The sequence below is a fragment of the Oncorhynchus mykiss genome, chromosome 4 (genome assembly GCF_013265735.2).
Source record: "Oncorhynchus mykiss isolate Arlee chromosome 4, USDA_OmykA_1.1, whole genome shotgun sequence".
Taxonomy (NCBI): Eukaryota; Metazoa; Chordata; class Actinopteri; order Salmoniformes; family Salmonidae; genus Oncorhynchus; species Oncorhynchus mykiss.
The window spans coordinates 46,708,398-46,729,947 of NC_048568.1; the positions used below are offsets into that span (position 1 = coordinate 46,708,398).

A 21,550-nucleotide genomic window follows, 5' to 3' on the forward strand; every position below is an offset into this window, starting at 1 on the left:
ATAGACTGTTCTCTCTCCTACCGCATGTCAAGCGGTACCGGAGTGCCAAGTCTAGGACCAAAGGCTTCTCAACAGTTTGTTACCCCCCCCAAGCCATAAGACTCCTGAACAGGTAACCAAATGGCTACCCGGACTATTTGTATTGTCCCACTACCCACCAACCCCTCTTTTACGCTACTGCTACTCTCTGTTCATCATATATGCATAGTCACTTTAACCATACCTACATGCACGTACTACCTCAATCAGCCCAACTAACTGGTGCCTGTATATAGCCTCTCTACTGTATATAACCTCTCTGCTGTATATAGCCTCTCTACTGTATATAACCCCTCTACTGTATATAACCTCTCTACTGTATATAACCTCTCTACTGTATATAACCTCTCTACTGTATATAGCCTCTCTACTGTATATAGCCTCTCTACTGTATATAACCCCTCTACTGTATATAGCCTCTCTACTGTATATAACCTCTCTACTGTATATAGCCTCTCTACTGTATATAACCCCTCTACTGTATATAGCCTCTCTGCTGTATATAGCCTCTCTGCTGTATATAGCCTCTCTGCTGTATATAGCCTCTCTACTGTATATAGCCTCTCTACTGTATATAGCCTCTCTACTGTATATAACCTCACTACTGTATATAGCCTCTCTGCTGTATATAGCCTCTCTGCTGTATATAGCCTCTCTACTGTATATAGCCTCTCTACTGTATATAGCCTCTCTGCTGTATATAGCCTCTCTACTGTATATAGCCTCTCTACTGTAATAGTCTCTCTACTGTATATAGCCTCTCTACTGTATATAACCTCTCTACTGTATATAACCTCTCTACTGTATATAACCTCTCTACTGTATATAGCCTCTCTACTGTATATAGCCTCTCTACTGTATATAACCTCACTACTGTATATAGCCTCTCTGCTGTATATAGCCTCTCTACTGTATATAACCTCTCTACTGTATATAGCCTCTCTACTGTATATAGCCTCTCTACTGTATATAACCTCTCTACTGTATATAACCTCACTACTGTATATAGCCTCTCTGCTGTATATAGCCTCTACTGTAATAGTCTCTCTACTGTATATAGCCTCTCTACTGTATATAACCTCTCTACTGTATATAACCTCTCTACTGTATATAACCTCTCTACTGTATATAGCCTCTCTACTGTATATAGCCTCTCTACTGTATATAACCTCTCTACTGTATATAACCTCACTACTGTATATAGCCTCTCTGCTGTATATAGCCTCTCTACTGTATATAGCCTCTCTACTGTAATAGCTTCTACTGTAATAGTCTCTCTACTGTATATAGCCTCTCTACTGTATATAGCCTCTCTACTGTATATAACCTCTCTACTGTATATAGCCTCTCTACTGTATATAACCTCTCTACTGTATATAGCCTCTCTACTGTATATAGCCTCTCTACTGTATATAACCTCTCTACTGTATATAACCTCACTACTGTATATAGCATCTCTGCTGTATATAGCCTCTCTACTGTATATAGCCTCTCTACTGTAATAGCTTCTACTGTAATAGTCTCTCTACTGTATAAAGCCTCTCTACTGTATATAGCCTCACTACTGTATATAACCTCACTACTGTATATAGCCTCTCTACAGTATATAGCCTCTCTACAGTATATAGTCTCCCTACTGTATATAGTCTCTCTACTGTATATAGCCTCTCTGCTGTTATTGCCTCTCTACTGTATATAACCTCTCTGCTGTATATAGCCTCTCTACTGTATATAGCCTCTCTACTGTATATAGCCTCTCTGCTGTATATAACCTCTCTACTGTATATAGCATATCTACAGTATATAACCTCTCTACTGTATATAGCATATCTACAGTATATAGCCTCCCTACAGTATATAGTCTCTCTGCTGTTATAGCCTCTCTACTGTATATAACCTCTCTACTGTATATAGCCTCTCTGCTGTATATAGTCTCTACTGTTATAGCCTCTCTACTGTATATAGCCTCTCTACTGTATATAGTCTCTCTACTGTATATAGCCTCTCTACTGTATATAGCCTCTCTACTGTATATAACCTCTCTACTGTATATAGCCTCTCTGCTGTTATTGCCTCTCTACTGTATATAACCTCTCTGCTGTATATAACCTCTCTACTGTATATAGCCTCTCTGCTGTATATAGTCTCTCTGCTGTATATAACCTCTCTGCTGTATATAGCCTCCCTGCTGTATATAGCCTCTCTGCTGTATATAACCTCTCTACTGTATATAACCTCTCTACTGTATATAACCTCTCTGCTGTATATAGCCTCTCTGCTGTATATAGTCTCTCTGCTGTATATAACCTCTCTGCTGTATATAGCCTCTCTACTGTATATAGCCTCTCTACTGTATATAGCCTCTCTGCTGTATATAGCCTCTCTACTGTATATAACCTCCCTGCTGTATATAACCTCTCTGCTGTATATAGCCTCTCTACTGTATATAACCTCTCTGCTGTATATCACCTCTCTGCTGTATATAGCCTCTCTACTGTATATAACCTCTCTGCTGTATATAGCCTCTCTGCTGTATATAGCCTCTCTACTGTATATAGCCTCTCTACTGTATATAGTCTCTCTACTGTATATAGCCTCTCTACTGTATATAGTCTCCCTACTGTATATAGTCTCTCTGCTGTATATAGCCCCTCTACTGTATATAGCCCCTCTACTGTATATAGCCTCTCTACTGTTATTATTCAATGTCTTTTTACTGTTGTTTTTCATTTCTTTACTTATCTATTGTTCACCTAATACCTATTTTTTTTAACTTACAAATGGCACTGTTGGTTAGGGCCTGTAAGGAAGCATTTCACCTTCGGGGCACGTGACAAATAAACTTTGATTTGATCACTTCTTTCACTGTACAAAGACAAAAGAGATGAAAAACCTTGCTTCGGATATTCTGTCGTTCAAGGCAACCGAAACTGCCAGGAGCAACAAATATGCCCGCCTCTCCAGTTGGTAGCTCGTTCAGGAAAATCCAAGGCTTTGCTGCGGCCTACTTTAGCAATCTTCCGTTCAGCAATTCATAGCCATTATTAACGTTCAGAAGAGCAAAGAGATATATGAAACTATGTAAACCGTACTTAGTAAAGTGAAATTAATTATACAATATATTAAACTGCTCTATATTAAATCAAGTTTGTCACAACTTGGCAGAGCTCTGGGAAACATGTGTTACGGCATTCGTGCCCCCGGAAATTCCCTACATGGTCTTCTTTGGTACCTTAATGCTGACGTGTGTGTGCGTGTGTGTGTGTGTCTGTCTGCGTGTAGGTGGAGAACATGTTGTACCCTAAGCTGATAGCTGTGAACTCCGCCCACTTTGACTTCCATGGTTGTAACTTCTCCGAGAAGAACATGTACGCCCGCGACAAGAGAGACGGTCAGAGCAAAGAGGGCAGTGGACGCGTGGCCATGCACAAAGCTATAGGACTACTACACAGGTAATATCACTACGCACAAAGCTATAGGACTACTACACAGGTAATATCACTACGCACAAAGCTATAGGACTACTACACAGGTAATATCACTACGCACAAAGCTATAGGACTACTACACAGGTAATATCACTACGCACAAAGCTATAGGACTACTACACAGGTAATATCACTACGCACAAAGCTATATGACTACTACACAGGTAATATCACTACGCAGCTTTGTGTAATCCAACAAATGTAAAAGCCTGGAGTTTGACGAACGTAATTGGATTGGAACCGGTACTATGCTCAGATGTAAGAGCTCTTTGGCGACCGACATCAGTGGCGAGTTTAGCGTCGATCGAAGGATGTGATAAGCAGAACAGAACCCCGTACCTACTGTAAAGTCTGGTGGTGGGTTTAGCGTCGATAGAAGGATGTGATAAGTAGAACAGAACCCCGTACCTACTGTAAAGTCTGGTGGTGGGTTTAGCGTCGATAGAAGGATGTGATAAGCAGAACAGAACCCCGTACCTACTGTAAAGTCTGGTGGTGGGTTTAGCGTCGATAGAAGGATGTGATAAGCAGAACAGAACCCCGTACCTACTGTAAAGTCTGGTGGTGGGTTTAGCGTCGATAGAAGGATGTGATAAGCAGAACAGAACCCCGTACCTACTGTAAAGTCTGGTGGTCTTTGATGTTATGGGGCTGTTTACCTTCCACTCGTCCTGGGGGCCTTGTTAAGGTCCACAGCATCATTATCTTTACCCAGTACCAGGACATTTTAGCCAAAGACCTGGTTGCCTCTGCCAGGAGGCTGAAACTTGGCCGCAAGTGGATCTTCCAGCAGGACAATAACCCCAAGTCTCCAGACTTGAACCCCATTGAAAACCTGTGGTTTGAATTGAAGAGGACAGTCCATAAGAACAGATTCAAGGATCTGAACAGATTCTGTATTGAGGAATGGTCTAAGATTCATCCCAATGTGTTCTCCAATCTCATAAAACATTGTAGAAAAAGGCTCAGTGCCGTTATCCTCTCGAGGTGAAGGTGCTAGAGTATTGAAAACAGGTGGCAATAATTTTGACCCCTAACTACTTTTTAATTATAAAAAATATATATTTTCTATAGCTTAGTATTTGAATTATTTATTTTATACAGTCTTTTTTGCTCATGTTTATTAATGGTGACAATTTGGGTCATGACTGTATGTATATATATTATGGTTATATACTGAGTGTACAAAACATTAAGAACACCTGCTCTTTCCATGGCACAGACTGACCAGGTGAAATCTATGATCCCTTATTGATGTCACTTGTTAAATCCACTTCAGTCCATGTAGATGAAGGGGAGGAGACAGGTTAAAGAAGGATTTGTAAGTCTTGAGAAAAATGAGACGTGGATTGTGTATGTGTGCCATTCAGAGGGTGAATGGGTAAGACAAAATATTTAAGTGCATTTGAATGCAGTATGGTAGTAGGTGCCAGGCGCACAGGATTGAGTGTGTCAAGAACTGCAACGGTGCTGGGTTTTTCACGCTCAACAGTTTCCTGTGTATTTCAAGAATGGTCCACCACCCAAAGGACATCCAGCCAACCTGACACAACTGTGGGAAGCAATGGAGTCAACATGGGCCAGCATCCCTGTGGAAGGCTTTAGATACCTTGCAGAGTCCATACCTCGACGAATTGAGGCTGTTCTGAGGACAAAAAAGGGTACAACTCAATATTAGGGAGGTGTTCTTAATGTTTTGTAAACTCAGTGTATGTTGGAGTGTAGTTATTATATACAGTGTATTCGGGAAGTAATCGGACCCCTTGACTTTTTCCACATTTTGTTACGTTTCAGGTAGTGATGCACTGATATGACATTTTTGGCCGATACCGATATCCGATATTTTCCTTGCCAAAAGAAATGTTACCATTTAACTGATATTAAAAATGTAGCGGCCTTTTAAGCATTCTAGTTCAGTTAACACACACATGGACGCAGAGGTCTAAGGCACTGCATCTCAGTGCAAGTGGCGTCACTAGAGTCCCTGGTTCGAATCCAGGCTGAGTCCCATCATAGGGCGGCGCACAAACATACTCACACACACACATGGACGCAGAGGTCTAAGGCACTGCATCTCAGTGCAAGTGGCGTCACTAGAGTCCCTGGTTCGAAACCAGGCTGAGTCCCATCATAGGGCGGCGCACAAACATACTCACACACACACACACACACACACACACTGACCAAAACATTTGTTGGCATTTCCTTATGTCCCCATTACCAGTAAAACATCATCAAAACCTATTTCTTTCACTTACTTGCTGTTTTGTTGTTAATTTGTTCAGTCGTTTCATTCTCAACCAGGATTTCTATGGAACGCCGTCTGGGTCTTTGCGTGTCAGAAACGATACACGTGAAATAACACTATTTGACGTGTCTAACACACCTGTTTCAGTAGCTATAGTTAGTTAGCTAACTATATAGGTAGCTGTCATCTAAATAACCCTCATTTATAAGACAGTTCTTATTTGATTCATGGTGGTCGGACCCATCTATGTGAAGCTAGCCACAAGGATTAGCCACAATAGTGGACTTTGCGGTTAGCCTTCAAAATAAAAGTATTGCATAATTCTACTATTTGTATTCATTTGCATCACTGTCAATGACCTACTTTTATTTCGAAGGCAAACTGCAAATTCCACTATTGTGCCTAATCCTTATTGTGGCTAGCTGCACAACACATAACCCAATCCGGTCGAGTCTCACTAGCCAGATGAAGCTAGCTGGCTGTTTATAACATTGGCTTTGGGCAACAGGGTTAAGTAGCTGGCTAGCTATTTATTTTCATGAACTGAAGTTCAATTTCAACAGGCAAACAACAAGTGACAACCTAGCTAATACTTACTCACAAGGATTCCTAAATCACAATCATTGCTAAGAACAATGAAAATGACTGCAGTTTCTACTGGTCATTGTTTTCAGGCTGGTTGTATTGGTGCTAGCTAGGTATCAAACTAAAGCTAGCTAGCTACCCCAGAAGTTGCGCTCGAACAAATTTTGCTTCAACGCGGTATTGTAAACACATCGTTCGTGGCCGGTGTTTGCTTGTCTGCAGACTTTTTTGTACAGCTTTGACAGTGCTACTGTATATTTTTTGACACGTAAAGACCCAAACTGCGTTCCATAGTGTGTATGTCGTGAAGCTAATAGCAGTGACGCTATTACTGTGTACCTCCAGTAGGCCAACATCTGAAAAATAGCCCACTTGGTAACGTTTAGTGTGTAACGGTGCTCAACCAGTTGGCGAAAGATAACATCACCCACGACAGAGAACGGTTGATTATCAAGGGCATTGAATTCCATTATCTTGGTGTTAATGGATTTAGCCTTTGAGTTGTCTCGCTGAAATGACTGCTGGACTTGTTGACTGCTCGATCCACACAGCAGACATTGTGGGCGAGGTTGGGAATGCTGTGTTGAACGTATAGCGCAACATTTTACGGGGTGTCATTACGTCATGTACCTAATGTTATATGGGTAATCACGGTAGCTTTGACATTGGTTTTTAACATCGCCGTTAAACTAGACATCGGGCCGGTATCGATGTTGTCATTTTTAGCTAATATCTGCATCCCTAGTTACAGCCTTATTCTAAAATGGATTAAATATATGTCTTTGTCTCATCAATCTACATAATATACCGCATAATGACAAAGTGAAAGCAGGTTTAAAAATGTTTTTCTCACATTTATTAAAAATACAAAACAGATTTATATAAATATTCAGACCCTTTACTATGAGACTTGAAATTGAGCTCAGGTGCATCCTGTTTCCATTGATCATCATTGAGATGTTTCTACAACTTGATTGGAGTCCACCTGTGATAAATTCAATTGATTGGACATGATTTGGAAAGACACACCTGTCTATATAAGGTCCCACAGTTGACAGTGCATGTCAGAGCAAAAACCAAGCAATGAGGTCGAAGGAATCGTCCGTCGAGCTCTGAGACAGGATGGTGTCGAGGCACAGATCTGGGGAAGGGTACCAAAACAATTCTGCAGCATTGAAGGTCCCCAAGAACACAGTGGCCTCCATCATTCTTAAATGGAAGAAGTTTGGAACCACCAAGACTCTTCCTAGAGCTGGCTGCCCGGGCCAAACTAAGCAATCGGGGAGATGTGCCTTGGTCAGGGTGGTGACCAAGAACCTGATGGTCACTCTGTCAGAGCTCCAGAGTTCCTCTGTGAAGATGGGAGAACCTTCCAGAAGGACAACCTTCTCTGCAGCACTCCACCAATCAGGCCTTTATGGTAGAGTGGCCAGACGGAAGATTGAACCAAGATTGAACTCTTTGGCCTGAATGCCAAGCGTCATGTCTGGAGGAATCCTTGCATCATCCCTACGGTGAAGCATGGTGGTGGCAGCATCATGCTGTCGGGATGTTTTTCAGTGGCAGGGACCGGGAGACTAGTCAGGATCGAGGCAAAGATGAATAGAGCAAAGTACAGAGAGATCCTTGATGAAAACCTGTTCCAGAGCACTCAGGACCTCAGACTGGGGTGAAGGTTCACCTTCCAACAGAACTACGACCCTAAGCACACAGCCAAGACAACGCAAGAGTGGCTTCGGGACAAGTCTCTGAATATCCTTGAGTGGCTCAGCTAGAGCCAGGACTTGAACCTGATCGAACATGTCTGGAGAGACCTGAAAATAACTGTGCAGCGATGCTCCCCATCCAACCTGACAGTTTGAGTGGATCTGCAGAGAAGAATGGGAGAAACTCCCCAAATACAGGTGTGCCAAGCTTGTAGCGTCAAACCCAAGAAGACTCAAGGCTTTAATTGCTGCCAAAGATGCCAAAGGAGTAAATGGTCTGAATAATTATGTAAATGTAAAATTTCCGTTTTATTATGTTAATATACATTTGTAAAAATGTCTAAAAACCTTTTTTTGCTTTGTCATTATGGGACATTGTGTGTAGATTGATGAGGGGAAAAAACTATTCAATCCATTTGAGAATAAGGCTGTAACGTAAGAAAATGTGGAAAAGTCAAGGGGTCTGAACACTTTGGTAGAGTGGCCAGCCGGAAGCCACTCCTCAGTAGAAGGCACATGACCTCCCACTTGGAGTTTGCCAAAAGGAAACGAAAGACCATGAAAAACAATGTAAAAAAAACCTTGAATGAGTAGGCGTGTCCAAACCTTTGACTGGCACTGTATATGTATACTACCAAAGATTTTAGAACACCAACTCATTCAAGTTTAATTACATTTTATTACTCATTTCTACATTGTAGAATAATAGTGAAGACAAAAACTATGAAATAACACGTGGAATCATGTAACCAAAAAAGTGTTAACAAATATTTATTTTATTTTAATATATATAATATATTCCCAAATTGACTGACCTTCATGTCTCAAAGTAATGATGGACTTGGTCTTTTACCAAATCTTCTGTATACCACCCCTACCTTGTCACAACACAACTGATTGGCTCAAATGCATTTAGAAGGAAAGAAATTCCACAAATGAACTTTTAACAAGCACACCTGTGAATTGAAATGCATTCCAGGTGACTACCTCATGAAGCTGGTTGAGAGAATGCCAAGAGTGTGCAAAGCTGTCGTCAAGGCAAAGGGTGGCTACTTCGAAGAATCTCAAGTATAAAATATATTTGTGATTTGTTTAACACTTTTTTGGTTACTACATTGTTCCATATGTGTTGTTTCATAGTTTTGATGTCTTCACTATTATTCTACAATGTAGATAACTTTTGACTGGTACTGTATATATTATGGTTATCTATTACAGCTATACGTTGGAGTGCAACTACAACACGGGGAGGACAGTCAACACCATCCCTCCTGCCTGCCATGACAACGGACGAGCCACACCTCCTCCCCCTCCCGCATTCCCCCCCAAATATACCCCCGAGATATTCGAACAGGTACACATGCACACGCACAGAGACAGACGCACTCAGAGACGGACGCAGACAGAGAGACACAGACAGACACATGTAGACAAACATATAGACAGACAAACACAGACAGATCTACAGACAGGCACACAGAGACAGACACACATATAGTCAATAACACAATAGAAAAGTATATATACAGTGTGTGCAAATGAGGTAAGATAAGGGAGATAAGGCAATAAATAAATAAATAAGGCAATGAATAGGCCGTAGTGGCGAAGTAATTACAATATACCTTTTATACACTGGAGTGGTAGATGTGCAGAAGATTAATATGCAAGTAGAGATACTGGGGTGAAAAGGAGCAAGATAAATAAATAAATACAGTATGGGGATGAGGATTGGATGGGCTATTTACAGATGGGCTATTTACAGGTGCAGCGATCGGTAAGCTGCTCTGATAGCTGATGCTTAAAGTTAGTGAGGGAGATATGAGTCTCCAGCTTCAGTGATTTTTGCAATTCGTTCCAGTCATTGGCAGCAGAGAACTGGAAGGAAAGGCGGCCAAAGGAGGAATTGCCTTTGGGGGTGACCAGTGAGATATACCTGCTGGAGCGCGTGCTATGGGTGGTTGTTGCTATGGTGACTAATGAGCTGAGATAAGGCGGGGCTTTACCGAGAAAAGACTTATAGATGACCTGGAGCCAGTGGGTTTGGCGACTAATATGAAGCGAGGGCCAGCCAACGAGAGCATACAGGTCACAGTGGTGGGTGATATATGGGACTTTGGTGACAAAACAGATGGCACTGTGATAGACTGCATCCAATTTGCTGAGTAGAGTATTAGAGGCTAGGATCGGTAGGATAGTCAGTTTTACGAAGGTATGTTTAGCAGCATGAGTGTAGGAGGCTTTGTTGCAAAATAGGAAGCCAATTCTAGATTTAATTTTGGATTGGAGATGTTTGATGTGAGTCTGGAAGGAGAGTTTACAGTCTAGCCAGATGAGAACACCCCAATCTGACCATTTAACTAACCATAGCAGAGCTGGTTATCCAGAGCGTTAGTGACTGTAACTGTGCTGCCGTCAACAGTTTAATGATGCTTCTTTGTCGACGTTTACTGACACCGGCCATATTCAACCGTCTGTAAAGTCTTCAGTTATTCTGCGCTCTGGCACACTCAGACGAAAGTGCTCTGAAATCGGAGTAGATGGCCAGAGTGAGTTTAAGAACGTACCCTAGAAAAGCTAACTCTATGTGTGTGTCTAGGTGGGGCGTGCGGTTGCCATAGCAGCCCTGGACATGGCTGACTGCAACCCGTGGCCACGCCTCGTCCTTTCAGAACACAGCAGCTTGACCAACCTCCGCGCCTGGACTCTCAAACACGTCCGCAACAGCAAGGGCCTCAACACACACGCACAGCCACGGACACACACCAGCGGGAACAAGGCGTCACCACCCAAGAGCTTCAATACGTAAGAACACCTCTGTTTTCCTGCTGTTACTGTAGCTCTGTTATTATCATCATATCACTACGCTGAAGTACTAAGCATTAATGTCTCGGTGTGTGTGTAGGTCTCTGACCAGTTCTGCATCAGACACGTCTCTGAGTCATGCTCGTTGTAACAGGCACAGCAGTAGCAGCCAGACACCGTCTCCTCAGATACACACCTCGCCGAGCCTCACCTTCGGTTCCACGCACAACACACACACACAACGCGGGGGGAGCAAGGCACTCGGACCTGTCCGAGGTAAGACTCTTTTTATTGTCCTCTCTCTCTAGCTCTCGCTTGTTCTCTCTGTTTCTCTCTCCTCTTATGAATGATGTATGCAGGTCTATGCCTGCGGTTAATGACATGGGTGTAGTAGGGGTTGATGTATCAGGGCTGGGTTGGGCAGAGCTCTCCAACCCTGTTCCAACCCTGTTCCTGGAGAGAGACCCTCCTGTAGGTTTTAACTCCAACCCTGTTCCTGGAGAGAGACCCTCCTGTAGGTTTTAACTCCAACCCTGTTCCTGGAGAGATACACTCCTGTAGGTTTTAACTCCAACCCTGTTCCTGGAGAGATACACTCCTGTAGGTTTTAACTCCAACCCTGTTCCTGGAGAGATACCCTCCTGTAGGTTTTAACTCCAACCCTGTTCCTGGAGAGAGACCCTCCTGTAGGTTTTAACTCCAATCCTGTTCCTGGAGACAGACCCTCCTGTAGGTTTTAACTCCAACCCTGTTCCTGGAGAGATACCCTCCTGTAGGTTTTAACTCCAACCCTGTTCCTGGAGAGATACCCTCCTGTAGGCTTTAACTCCAACCCTGTTCCTGGAGAGATATGACCCCTGTAGGAACAGGATTGGTGACCCCTGGTGAAATCTAGGTGTGTTCTGCTGTCAGGTGGATATTGAAATATCATCTGGGTGTGTTCTGCTGTCAGGTGGATATTGAAATATCATCTAGGTGTGTTCTGCTGTCAGGTGGATATTGAAATATCATCTAGGTGTGTTCTGCTGTCAGGTGGATATTGTTTATACACTGGAAGAGAATGAGGCTGATGATGTCAGAGCAGGAAATCTAACCTTGGCTATGATTGGCTGAGCTGACAGCTACTATGCCCTGCCCCCGGGTGTGACCTCTAGGTTCCCCTGCATGGCTTCCCTGCATGGCTCCCCTGCTCCACGGGTGTCGTGTGTGTCTTGCATGTGTTAGAACCATGTGTGTAATCCCTCCTGCATATGTCTGAGCCGTATGTGTGTGTATCTCTGTAGACGCTAAAACTCAGGAGAAGAGACGCCCCCCCCACCACCACCGCTCCGTCCTCCGGTCGTCTCCTAGCAACAGCCACCCCCCCACCCCAGCCCGGCCCCCGTCATCCCCCACCTCCTCCTCTTCCTCCTCCTCGTCCTCCTCGGTGGCGTCCTGTCCTCTCCCAGGTCTGTACTCCCTCCAGACTCCAAGCCTGTCCGCCTTGCTGCCCTCCCTGCAGGCCATGCCCTCGATGCCCCGGCCTGGGCTGCTCGCCAAACTGAGCCCCCTGCTCCAGACCGGCCTAGGCTCGCCGCTGGCTTCCCTCATCTCAGACACTACTACTACTACAGCACAGATTGGGCACAACCAGGACTCATACTGAGAGACAGGGAGACAGGGAGGGAGAATGTGTGTTTGGTGCTAGCCTAAAACTTCTACTTTAAATTCCTCTGGTTTTTGTGGACCTTCTACTATTCACCATAAAGTAGCAAGTAAATATACGCACAGAGCCTTCAGAAGGTATTCACACCACTTATTCCACATTTTGATGTTTCAAAGTGGCATTAAAATATATATATATTTTAAATCTATTATCTACACAAAATAATCTGAAATGTCAAATTGGAAGAAAAATTCTAACATTTTGTAAAAACAAATATGAAAAATAAAACGCATATATATCTTCATTATATAAGTGTTCAACCTTCTGAGTCAATAGATGTACCTTTGGCAGAGATTACATCTGGGTAAGTGTCTAAGAGCTGTCCACACCTGGATTGTGCAACATTTGCCCGTTCTTCTTTTCAAACTCTTCAAGCTCTGTTGAGTTGGTTGTTGATCATTGCTAGACAGCCATTTTCAGATTTTACCATAGATTTTCAAGCAGATTTAAGTCAAAACTTTTCCTCGGCCACTCAGGACCATTCACTGTCTTCTTGGTAAGCAACTCCAGTGTAGATTTGGCCTTGTGTTTTAGTTTATTGTCCTGCTGAAAGGTGAATCCATTTCCCAGAACCAGGTTTTCCTCTAGGGTTTTGTCTGTACTTAGCTCCATTCTGTTTATTTTTAATCCCTCAAAACTCCCCAGTCCTTAATGATGACAAGCATACCCATAACATGATGCAGCCACAACTATGCTTGAAAATATGGAGCGTGGTATTCAGTAAGGTGTTGTATTGGATTTGCCCCAAACAGAACACTTTGTATTCAGGAGAAAAAGTGAATTGCTTTGCCACATTTTTTGCAGTTTTACTTTAGTGTCTTGTCAGGATTTATGTTTTGGAATATGTTTTATTCTGTACAGGCTTCCTTCCTTTCACACTGTCATTTGGTTTAGTATTGTGGAGTAACTACAATGTTGTTGAACCATCCTCAGTTTTCTCCTATCACAGACATTTAAATTCTGTAACTGTTTTAAAATCACCATTGGCCTCATGGTGAAATCCCTGAGCTGTTTCCTTCCTCTCCGGCAACTGAGTTAGGAAGGATGCCTGTATCTCTGTAGTGACTGGGTGTATTGATACACCATCCAAAGTGTAATGAATAACTTCACCATGCTCAAAGGGATATTCAATGTCTGCTGTTTTTTACCCATCTACCAGTATGTGACCTTCTTTACAAGGCAGTGGAAAACCTCCCTGGTCTTTGTGGTTGAATCTGTGTTTGAAATTCACTGCTCGACTGAGGGACATTACAGATAATTGAGGTACAGAGATGAGGTAGTCATTCAAAAATCATGTTCAACACTATTATTGCCCACAGAGTGAGTCCATGCAACTTATTATGTGACTTGTTAAGCACATGCTTACTCCTGATTTTTATTTAGGCTTGTCATAACAAAGTTGTTGAATCATTTTCAGCTTTTCGTTTTGAATGAGTTGGTAAAAAAAGAAGTTAACTTTGACATTATGAGGTATTGAGTGTAGGCCAGGGACAAAACATCTCCATTTAATAAACGGTTAATTCAGAACAAAACAACGTGGAAAAAGTCCAGGGGTGTGTGTACTTTCTGCAGGCCCTGTACGTACACCTGTAGTGAACAGTTGTGTTGGAACATTTTTAATAAAGGCAGTAAAGGTGTGTGTGTGTGGTGTGTGGTGTGTGTGGTGTGTGTGGTGTGTGTGTGTGTGTGTGTTACATAAATAAGTTAGCTTGAAAAAGTGTTTTTATCTTGCCACTCAGCACCCACTTCTGAGACTGTGTGTAGCTGGCGACAGATTTAGAATATTCTCAAATCTGTATGAAACAATATGCTCACTTTCCTACCAGAGGATGTTTTTGTCAAACTGACTTATTTCAGATAAAATGGTGTGCGTGATGACATAGTGCACATTAAAATAACTTTTGCATTTAAAGTCCCAAGTAACGAATTTAAAAAAAGTTGGATGAGTTTCCGTCGCATACTGAGGGTTTCAACTCCACTGATGGTTTTGCCACAAAATGGTTGTGTTATATAGTGTTATATAGTGTTATATAGTGTTATATAGAGTTATATAGTGTTATATAGAGTTATATAGTGTTATATAGTGTTATATAGTGTTATATAGTGTTATATAGTATTATATAGTGTTATATAGTATTATATAGTGTTATATAGAGTTATATAGTGTTATATAGTATTATATAGTGTTATATAGTGTTATATAGTGTTATATAGTATTATATAGTGTTATATAGAGTTATATAGTGTTATATAGTATTATATAGTGTTATATAGTATTATATAGTGTTATATAGTGTTATATAGTGTTATATAGTATTATATAGTGTTATATAGTATTATATAGTGTTATATAGAGTTATATAGTATTATATAGTATTATATAGTGTTATATAGTGTTATATAGTGTTATATAGTGTTATATAGAGTTATATAGTGTTATATAGTGTTATATAGTGTTATATAGTGTTATATAGAGTTATATAGTGTTATATAGTGTTATATAGTGTTATATAGTGTTATATAGAGTTATATAGTGTTATATAGTGTTATATAGTGTTATATAGAGTTATATAGTGTTATATAGTGTTATATAGTGTTATATAGAGTTATATAGTGTTATATAGTGTTATATAGAGTTATATAGTGTTATATAGTGTTATATAGTGTTATATAGTGTTATATAGTGTTATATAGAGTTATATAGAGTTATATAGTGTTATATAGTGTTATATAGTGTTATATAGAGTTATATAGTGTTATATAGAGTTATATAGTGTTATATAGTGTTATATAGAGTTATATAGTGTTATATAGTGTTATATAGTGTTATATAGAGTTATATAGTGTTAAATAGTGTTATATAGTGTTATATAGAGTTATATAGTGTTATATAGTGTTATATAGAGTTATATAGAGTTATATAGTGTTATATACAGTTATATAGTGTTATATACAGTTATATAGTGTTATATAGCCAATGTGCCCTATCTGGTCTTGAAGCATTCTCTCTAGACAACAGTTCACTGACAGGTTCTGGAGCTGCAACATCGAGAGCATCCTGACTGGTTGCATCACTGCCTGGTACGGTAACTGCTCGGCCTCCGACCGTAAGGCACTACAGAGGGTAGTGTGTACGGCCCAGTACATCACTGGGGCCAAGCTTTCTGCCATCCAGGATCTCTATACCAGGCGGTGTCAGAGGAAGGCCCTATAGAGGGTGGTACGCACGGCCCAGTACATCACTGGGGCCAAGCTTTCTGCCACCCAGGACCTCTACACCAGGCGGTGTCAGAGGAAGGCCCTAAAAATGGTCAAAGCCCCCAGTTACCCCAGTCATAGACTGTTCTCTCTGCTACCGCACGGCAAGCAGTGCCGGAGTGCCAAGTCTAGGTCCAAGAGGCTTCTTAACAGCTTCTACCCCCCAAGCCATAAGACTCCTGAACATCTAATCAAATGGCTACCCAGACTATTTGCATTGCTGCCCCCACCCCCTCTTTTACGCCACTGCTATTCTCTGTTATTATCTATGCATAGTCGCTTCAATAACTCTACCTACATGTACATATTACCTCAACTAACCGGTGCCCCCGCACATTGACTCTGTACCGGTACCCCCTGTATATAGCCTCCGCATTGACTCTGTACTGGTACCCCCTGTATATAGCCTCCGCATTGACTCTGTACTGGTACCCCCTGTATATAGCCTCCGCATTGACTCTGTACCGGTAACCCCTGTATATAGCCTCCACATTGACTCTGTACCGGTACCCCCTGTATATAGCCTCCACATTGACTCTGTACTGGTACCCCCTGTATATAGCCTCCACATTGACTCTGTACCGGTACCCCCTGTATATAGCCTCCACATTGACTCTGTACCGGTAACCCCTGTATATAGCCTCCACATTGACTCTGTACCGGTACCCCTATCTGGAAGTCCAGGATCCAGTTGTAGAGGGAGGTGTTGTTACCTACCCTCACCACCTGGTGTCGGCCCGTCTGGAAGTCCAGGATCCAGTTGTAGAGATATTTTAGACTTAGTGATGAGCTTGGAGGTGACGATGTTGTTGAACGCTGAGCTGTAGTCTATGAACAGCATTCTCAAATAGGTACTCCTCTTATCTAGGTGGGTGAGGGCAGTGTGCAGAGCGATTCAGATTGCGTCGTCTTTGGATCTGTTGGGGTGGTATAGAAATTGGAGTGGGTCTGGGGTGTCTGGGATGATGGAGTTGATGTGATCCATAATCAGCCCCTCAAATTGGAGTGGGTCTGGGGTGTCTGGGATGATGGAGTTGATGTGATCCATAATCAGCCCCTCAAATTGGAGTGGGTCTGGGGTGTCTGGGATGATGGAGTTGATGTGATCCATAACCAGCCCCTCAAATTGGAGTGGGTCTGGGGTATCTGGGATGATGGAGTTGATGTGATCCATAACCAGCCCCTCAAAGCACTTCATGATCACAGAAGTGAGTGCTACAGGGTGGTAGTCATTGTGGCATGAAACCTCAGAGTTCTTAGGAACGGGAATGATGGTTGTCATCTTAAAACATGTGGGGATTAAAGACTGGGACCCTAAACCTGGGATAAGGAGAGGTTGAACATTACAGACTGGGACCCTAACACTGGGACAAGGAGAGGTTGAACATTACAGACTGGGACCCTAACCCTGGGACAAGGAGAGGTTGAACATTGCAGACTGGAACCCTAACCCTGGGACAAGGAGAGGTTGAACATTACAGACTGGGACCCTAACCCTGGGATAAGGAGAGGTTGAACATTACAGACTGGGACCCTAACCCTGGGACAAGGAGAGGTTGAACATTACAGACTGGGACCCTAACCCTGGGACAAGGAGAGGTTGAACATTACAGACTGGGACCCTAACCCTGGGATAAGGAGAGGTTGAACATTACAGACTGGGACCCTAACCCTGGGACAAGGAGAGGTTGTACATTACAGACTGGGACCCTAACCCTGGGACAAGGAGAGGTTGAACATTACAGACTGGGACCCTAACCCTGGGACAAGGAGAGGTTGAACATTACAGACTGGGACAAGGAGAGGTTGAACATTACAGACTGGGACAAGGAGAGGTTGAACATTACAGACTGGGATAAGGAGAGGTTGAACGTTACAGACTGGGATAAGGAGAGGTTGAACATTACATACTGGGACAAGGAGAGGTTGAACATTACAGACTGGGATAAGGAGAGATTCAACATTACAGACTGGGACAAGGAGAGGTTGAACATTACAGACTGGGACCCTAACCCTGGGACAAGGAGAGGTTGAACATTACAGACTGGGACCCTAACCCTGGGACAAGGAGAGGTTGAACATTACAGACTGGGACCCTAACCCTGGGATAAGGAGAGGTTGAACATTACAGACTGGGACCCTAACCCTGGGACAAGGAGAGGTTGTACATTACAGACTGGGACAAGGAGAGGTTGAACATTACAGACTAGGATAAGGAGAGGTTGAACATTACATACTGGGACAAGGAGAGGTTGAACATTACAGACTGGGATAAGGAGAGATTCAACATTACAGACTGGGACAAGGAGAGGTTGAACATTACAGACTGGGACCCTAACCCTGGGACAAGGAGAGGTTGAACATTACAGACTGGGACCCTAACCCTGGGACAAGGAGAGGTTGAACATTACAGACTGGGACCCTAACCCTGGGATAAGGAGAGGTTGAACATTACAGACTGGGACCCTAACCCTGGGACAAGGAGAGGTTGTACATTACAGACTGGGACAAGGAGAGGTTGAACATTACAGACTAGGATAAGGAGAGGTTGAACATTACAGACTGGGACAAGGAGAGGTTGAACATTACAGACTGGGACAAGGAGAGGTTGAACATTAGACTGGGACAAGGAGAGGTTGAACATTAGACTGGGACAAGGAGAGGTTGAACATTAAAGACTGGGACAAGGAGAGGTTGAACATTACAGACTGGGACAAGGAGAGGTTGAACATTACAGACTGGGACAAGGAGAGGTTGAACATTACAGACTGGGACAAGGAGAGGTTGAACATTAAAGACTGGGATAAGGAGAGGTTGAACATTACAGACTGGGATAAGGAGAGGTTGAATCTTTACCATGAATATGCCTGCCATTACAGACTGGGATAAGGAGAGGTTGAACATTACCGTGAATATGCCTGCCATTACAGACTGGGATAAGGAGAGGTTGAACATTACCATGGATGTGCCTGCAATTACAGACTGGGACAAGGAGAGATGGGAACATTACAGACTGGGACAAGGAGAGATGGGGACATTACAGACTGGGACAAGGAGAGATGGGAACATTACAGACTGGGACAAGGAGAGATGGGAACATTACAGACTGGGACAAGGAGAGATGGGAACATTACAGACTGGGACAAGGAGAGATGGGAACATTACAGACTGGGATAAGGAGAGATGGGAACATTACAGACTGGGACAAGGAGAGATGGGGACATTACAGACTGGGACAAGGAGAGATGGGAACATTACAGACTGGGACAAGGAGAGATGGGAACATTACAGACTGGGATAAGGAGAGATGGGGAGAGATGGGAACATTACAGACTGGGATAAGGAGAGATGGGAACATTACAGACTGGGACAAGGAGAGATGGGAACATTACAGACTGGGACAAGGAGAGATGGGAACATTACAGACTGGGATAAGGAGAGATGGGGAGAGATGGGAACATTACAGACTGGGACAAGGAGAGATGGGAACATTACAGACTGGGACAAGGAGAGATGGGAACATTACAGACTGGGACAAGGAGAGATGGGGAGAGATGGGAACATTACAGACTGGGATAAGGAGAGATGGGAACATTACAGTCTGGGACAAGGAAAGATGGGAACATTACAGACTGGGACAAGGAGAGATGGGAACATTACAGACTGGGACAAGGAGAGATGGGAACATTACAGACTGGGACAAGGAGAGATGGGAACATTACAGACTGGGACAAGGAGAGATGGGAACATTACAGACTGGGATAAGGAGAGATGGGAACATTACAGACTGGGACAAGGAGAGATGGGGACATTACAGACTGGGACAAGGAGAGATGGGAACATTACAGACTGGGACAAGGAGAGATGGGAACATTACAGACTGGGATAAGGAGAGATGGGAACATTACAGACTGGGATAAGGAGAGATGGGAACATTACAGACTGGGATAAGGAGAGATGGGAACATTACAGACTGGGACAAGGAGAGATGGGAACATTACAGACTGGGATAAGGAGAGATGGGGAGAGATGGGAACATTACAGACTGGGACAAGGAGAGATGGGAACATTACAGACTGGGACAAGGAGAGATGGGAACATTACAGACTGGGATAAGGAGAGATGGGAACATTACAGACTGGGACAAGGAGAGATGGGGAGAGATGGGAACATTACAGACTGGGATAAGGAGAGATGGGAACATTACAGTCTGGGACAAGGAGAGATGGGAACATTACAGACTGGGACAAGGAGAGATGGGAACATTACAGACTGGGACAAGGAGAGATGGGAACATTACAGACTGGGACAAGGAGAGATGGGAACATTACAGACTGGGACAAGGAGAGATGGGAACATTACAGACTGGGACAAGGAGAGATGGGAACATTACAGACTGGGACAAGGAGAGATGGGGAGAGATGGGAACATTACAGACTGGGATAAGGAGAGATGGGAACATTACAGTCTGGGACAGGGAGAGATGGGAACATTACAGACTGGGACAAGGAGAGATGGGGAGAGATGGGAACATTGCAGACTGGGACAAGGAGAGATGGGAACATTACAGACTGGGACAAGGAGAGATGGGGAGAGATGGGAACATTGCAGACTGGGACAAGGAGAGATGGCAACATTACAGACTGGGACAAGGAGAGATGGGGAGAGATGGGGACATTACAGACTGGGACAAGGAGAGATGGGGAGAGATGGGAACATTACAGACTGGGACAAGGAGATATGGGGAGAGATGGGAACATTGCAGACTGGGACAAGGAGAGATGGGGACATTACAGACTGGGACAAGGAGAGATGGGAACATTACAGACTGGGACAAGGAGAGATGGGAACATTACAGACTGGGATAAGGAGAGATGGGAACATTACAGACTGGGATAAGGAGAGATGGGGAGAGATGGGAACATTACAGACTGGGATAAGGAGAGATGGGAACATTACAGACTGGGACAAGGAGAGATGGGAACATTACAGACTGGGACAAGGAGAGATGGGAACATTACAGACTGGGATAAGGAGAGATGGGGAGAGATGGGAACATTACAGACTGGGACAAGGAGAGATGGGAACATTACAGACTGGGACAAGGAGAGATGGGAACATTACAGACTGGGATAAGGAGAGATGGGAACATTACAGACTGGGACAAGGAGAGATGGGGAGAGATGGGAACATTGCAGACTGGGATAAGGAGAGATGGGAACATTACAGACTGGGACAAGGAGAGATGGGGAGAGATGGGAACATTGCAGACTGGGATAAGGAGAGATGGGAACATTACAGTCTGGGACAAGGAGAGATGGGGAGAGATGGGAACATTACAGACTGGGACAAGGAGAGATGAGAACATTGCAGACTGGGACAAGGAGAGATGGGGAGAGATGGGAACATTGCAGACTGGGACAAGGAGAGATGGGGAGAGATGGGAACATTACAGACTGGGACAAGGAGAGATGGGAACATTACAGACTGGGACAAGGAGAGATGGGAACATTACAGACTGGGACAAGGAGAGATGGGAACATTACAGACTGGGATAAGGAGAGATGGGAACATTACAGACTGGGACAAGGAGAGATGGGGAGAGATGGGAACATTGCAGACTGGGATAAGGAGAGATGGGAACATTACAGACTGGGACAAGGAGAGATGGGGAGAGATGGGAACATTGCAGACTGGGATAAGGAGAGATGGGAACATT

The 21,550-nt window shown here is 43.4% G+C and overlaps 1 protein-coding gene across 5 annotated transcripts in view; it reads left to right on the plus strand.

The window, feature by feature from the left end:
- The window catches only part of agbl5 (ATP/GTP binding protein-like 5), a 50,757-nt gene that overhangs the window by 13,510 nt on the left and 15,697 nt on the right, over nt 1-21,550 (plus strand). For 3 of the 5 annotated variants that reach the window (XM_036976469.1, XM_036976467.1, XM_036976466.1), the window contains exons 8-12: nt 3,322-3,491; nt 9,285-9,420; nt 10,663-10,868; nt 10,969-11,144; nt 12,152-12,316. In XM_036976469.1, the coding sequence (XP_036832364.1) occupies nt 3,322-3,491; nt 9,285-9,420; nt 10,663-10,868; nt 10,969-11,144; nt 12,152-12,316 (853 nt within the window). The remainder of the gene's footprint in view (nt 1-3,321; nt 3,492-9,284; nt 9,421-10,662; nt 10,869-10,968; nt 11,145-12,151; nt 12,317-21,550) is intronic. The other 2 variants (XM_036976468.1, XM_036976470.1) reach the window with 2 other exon arrangements.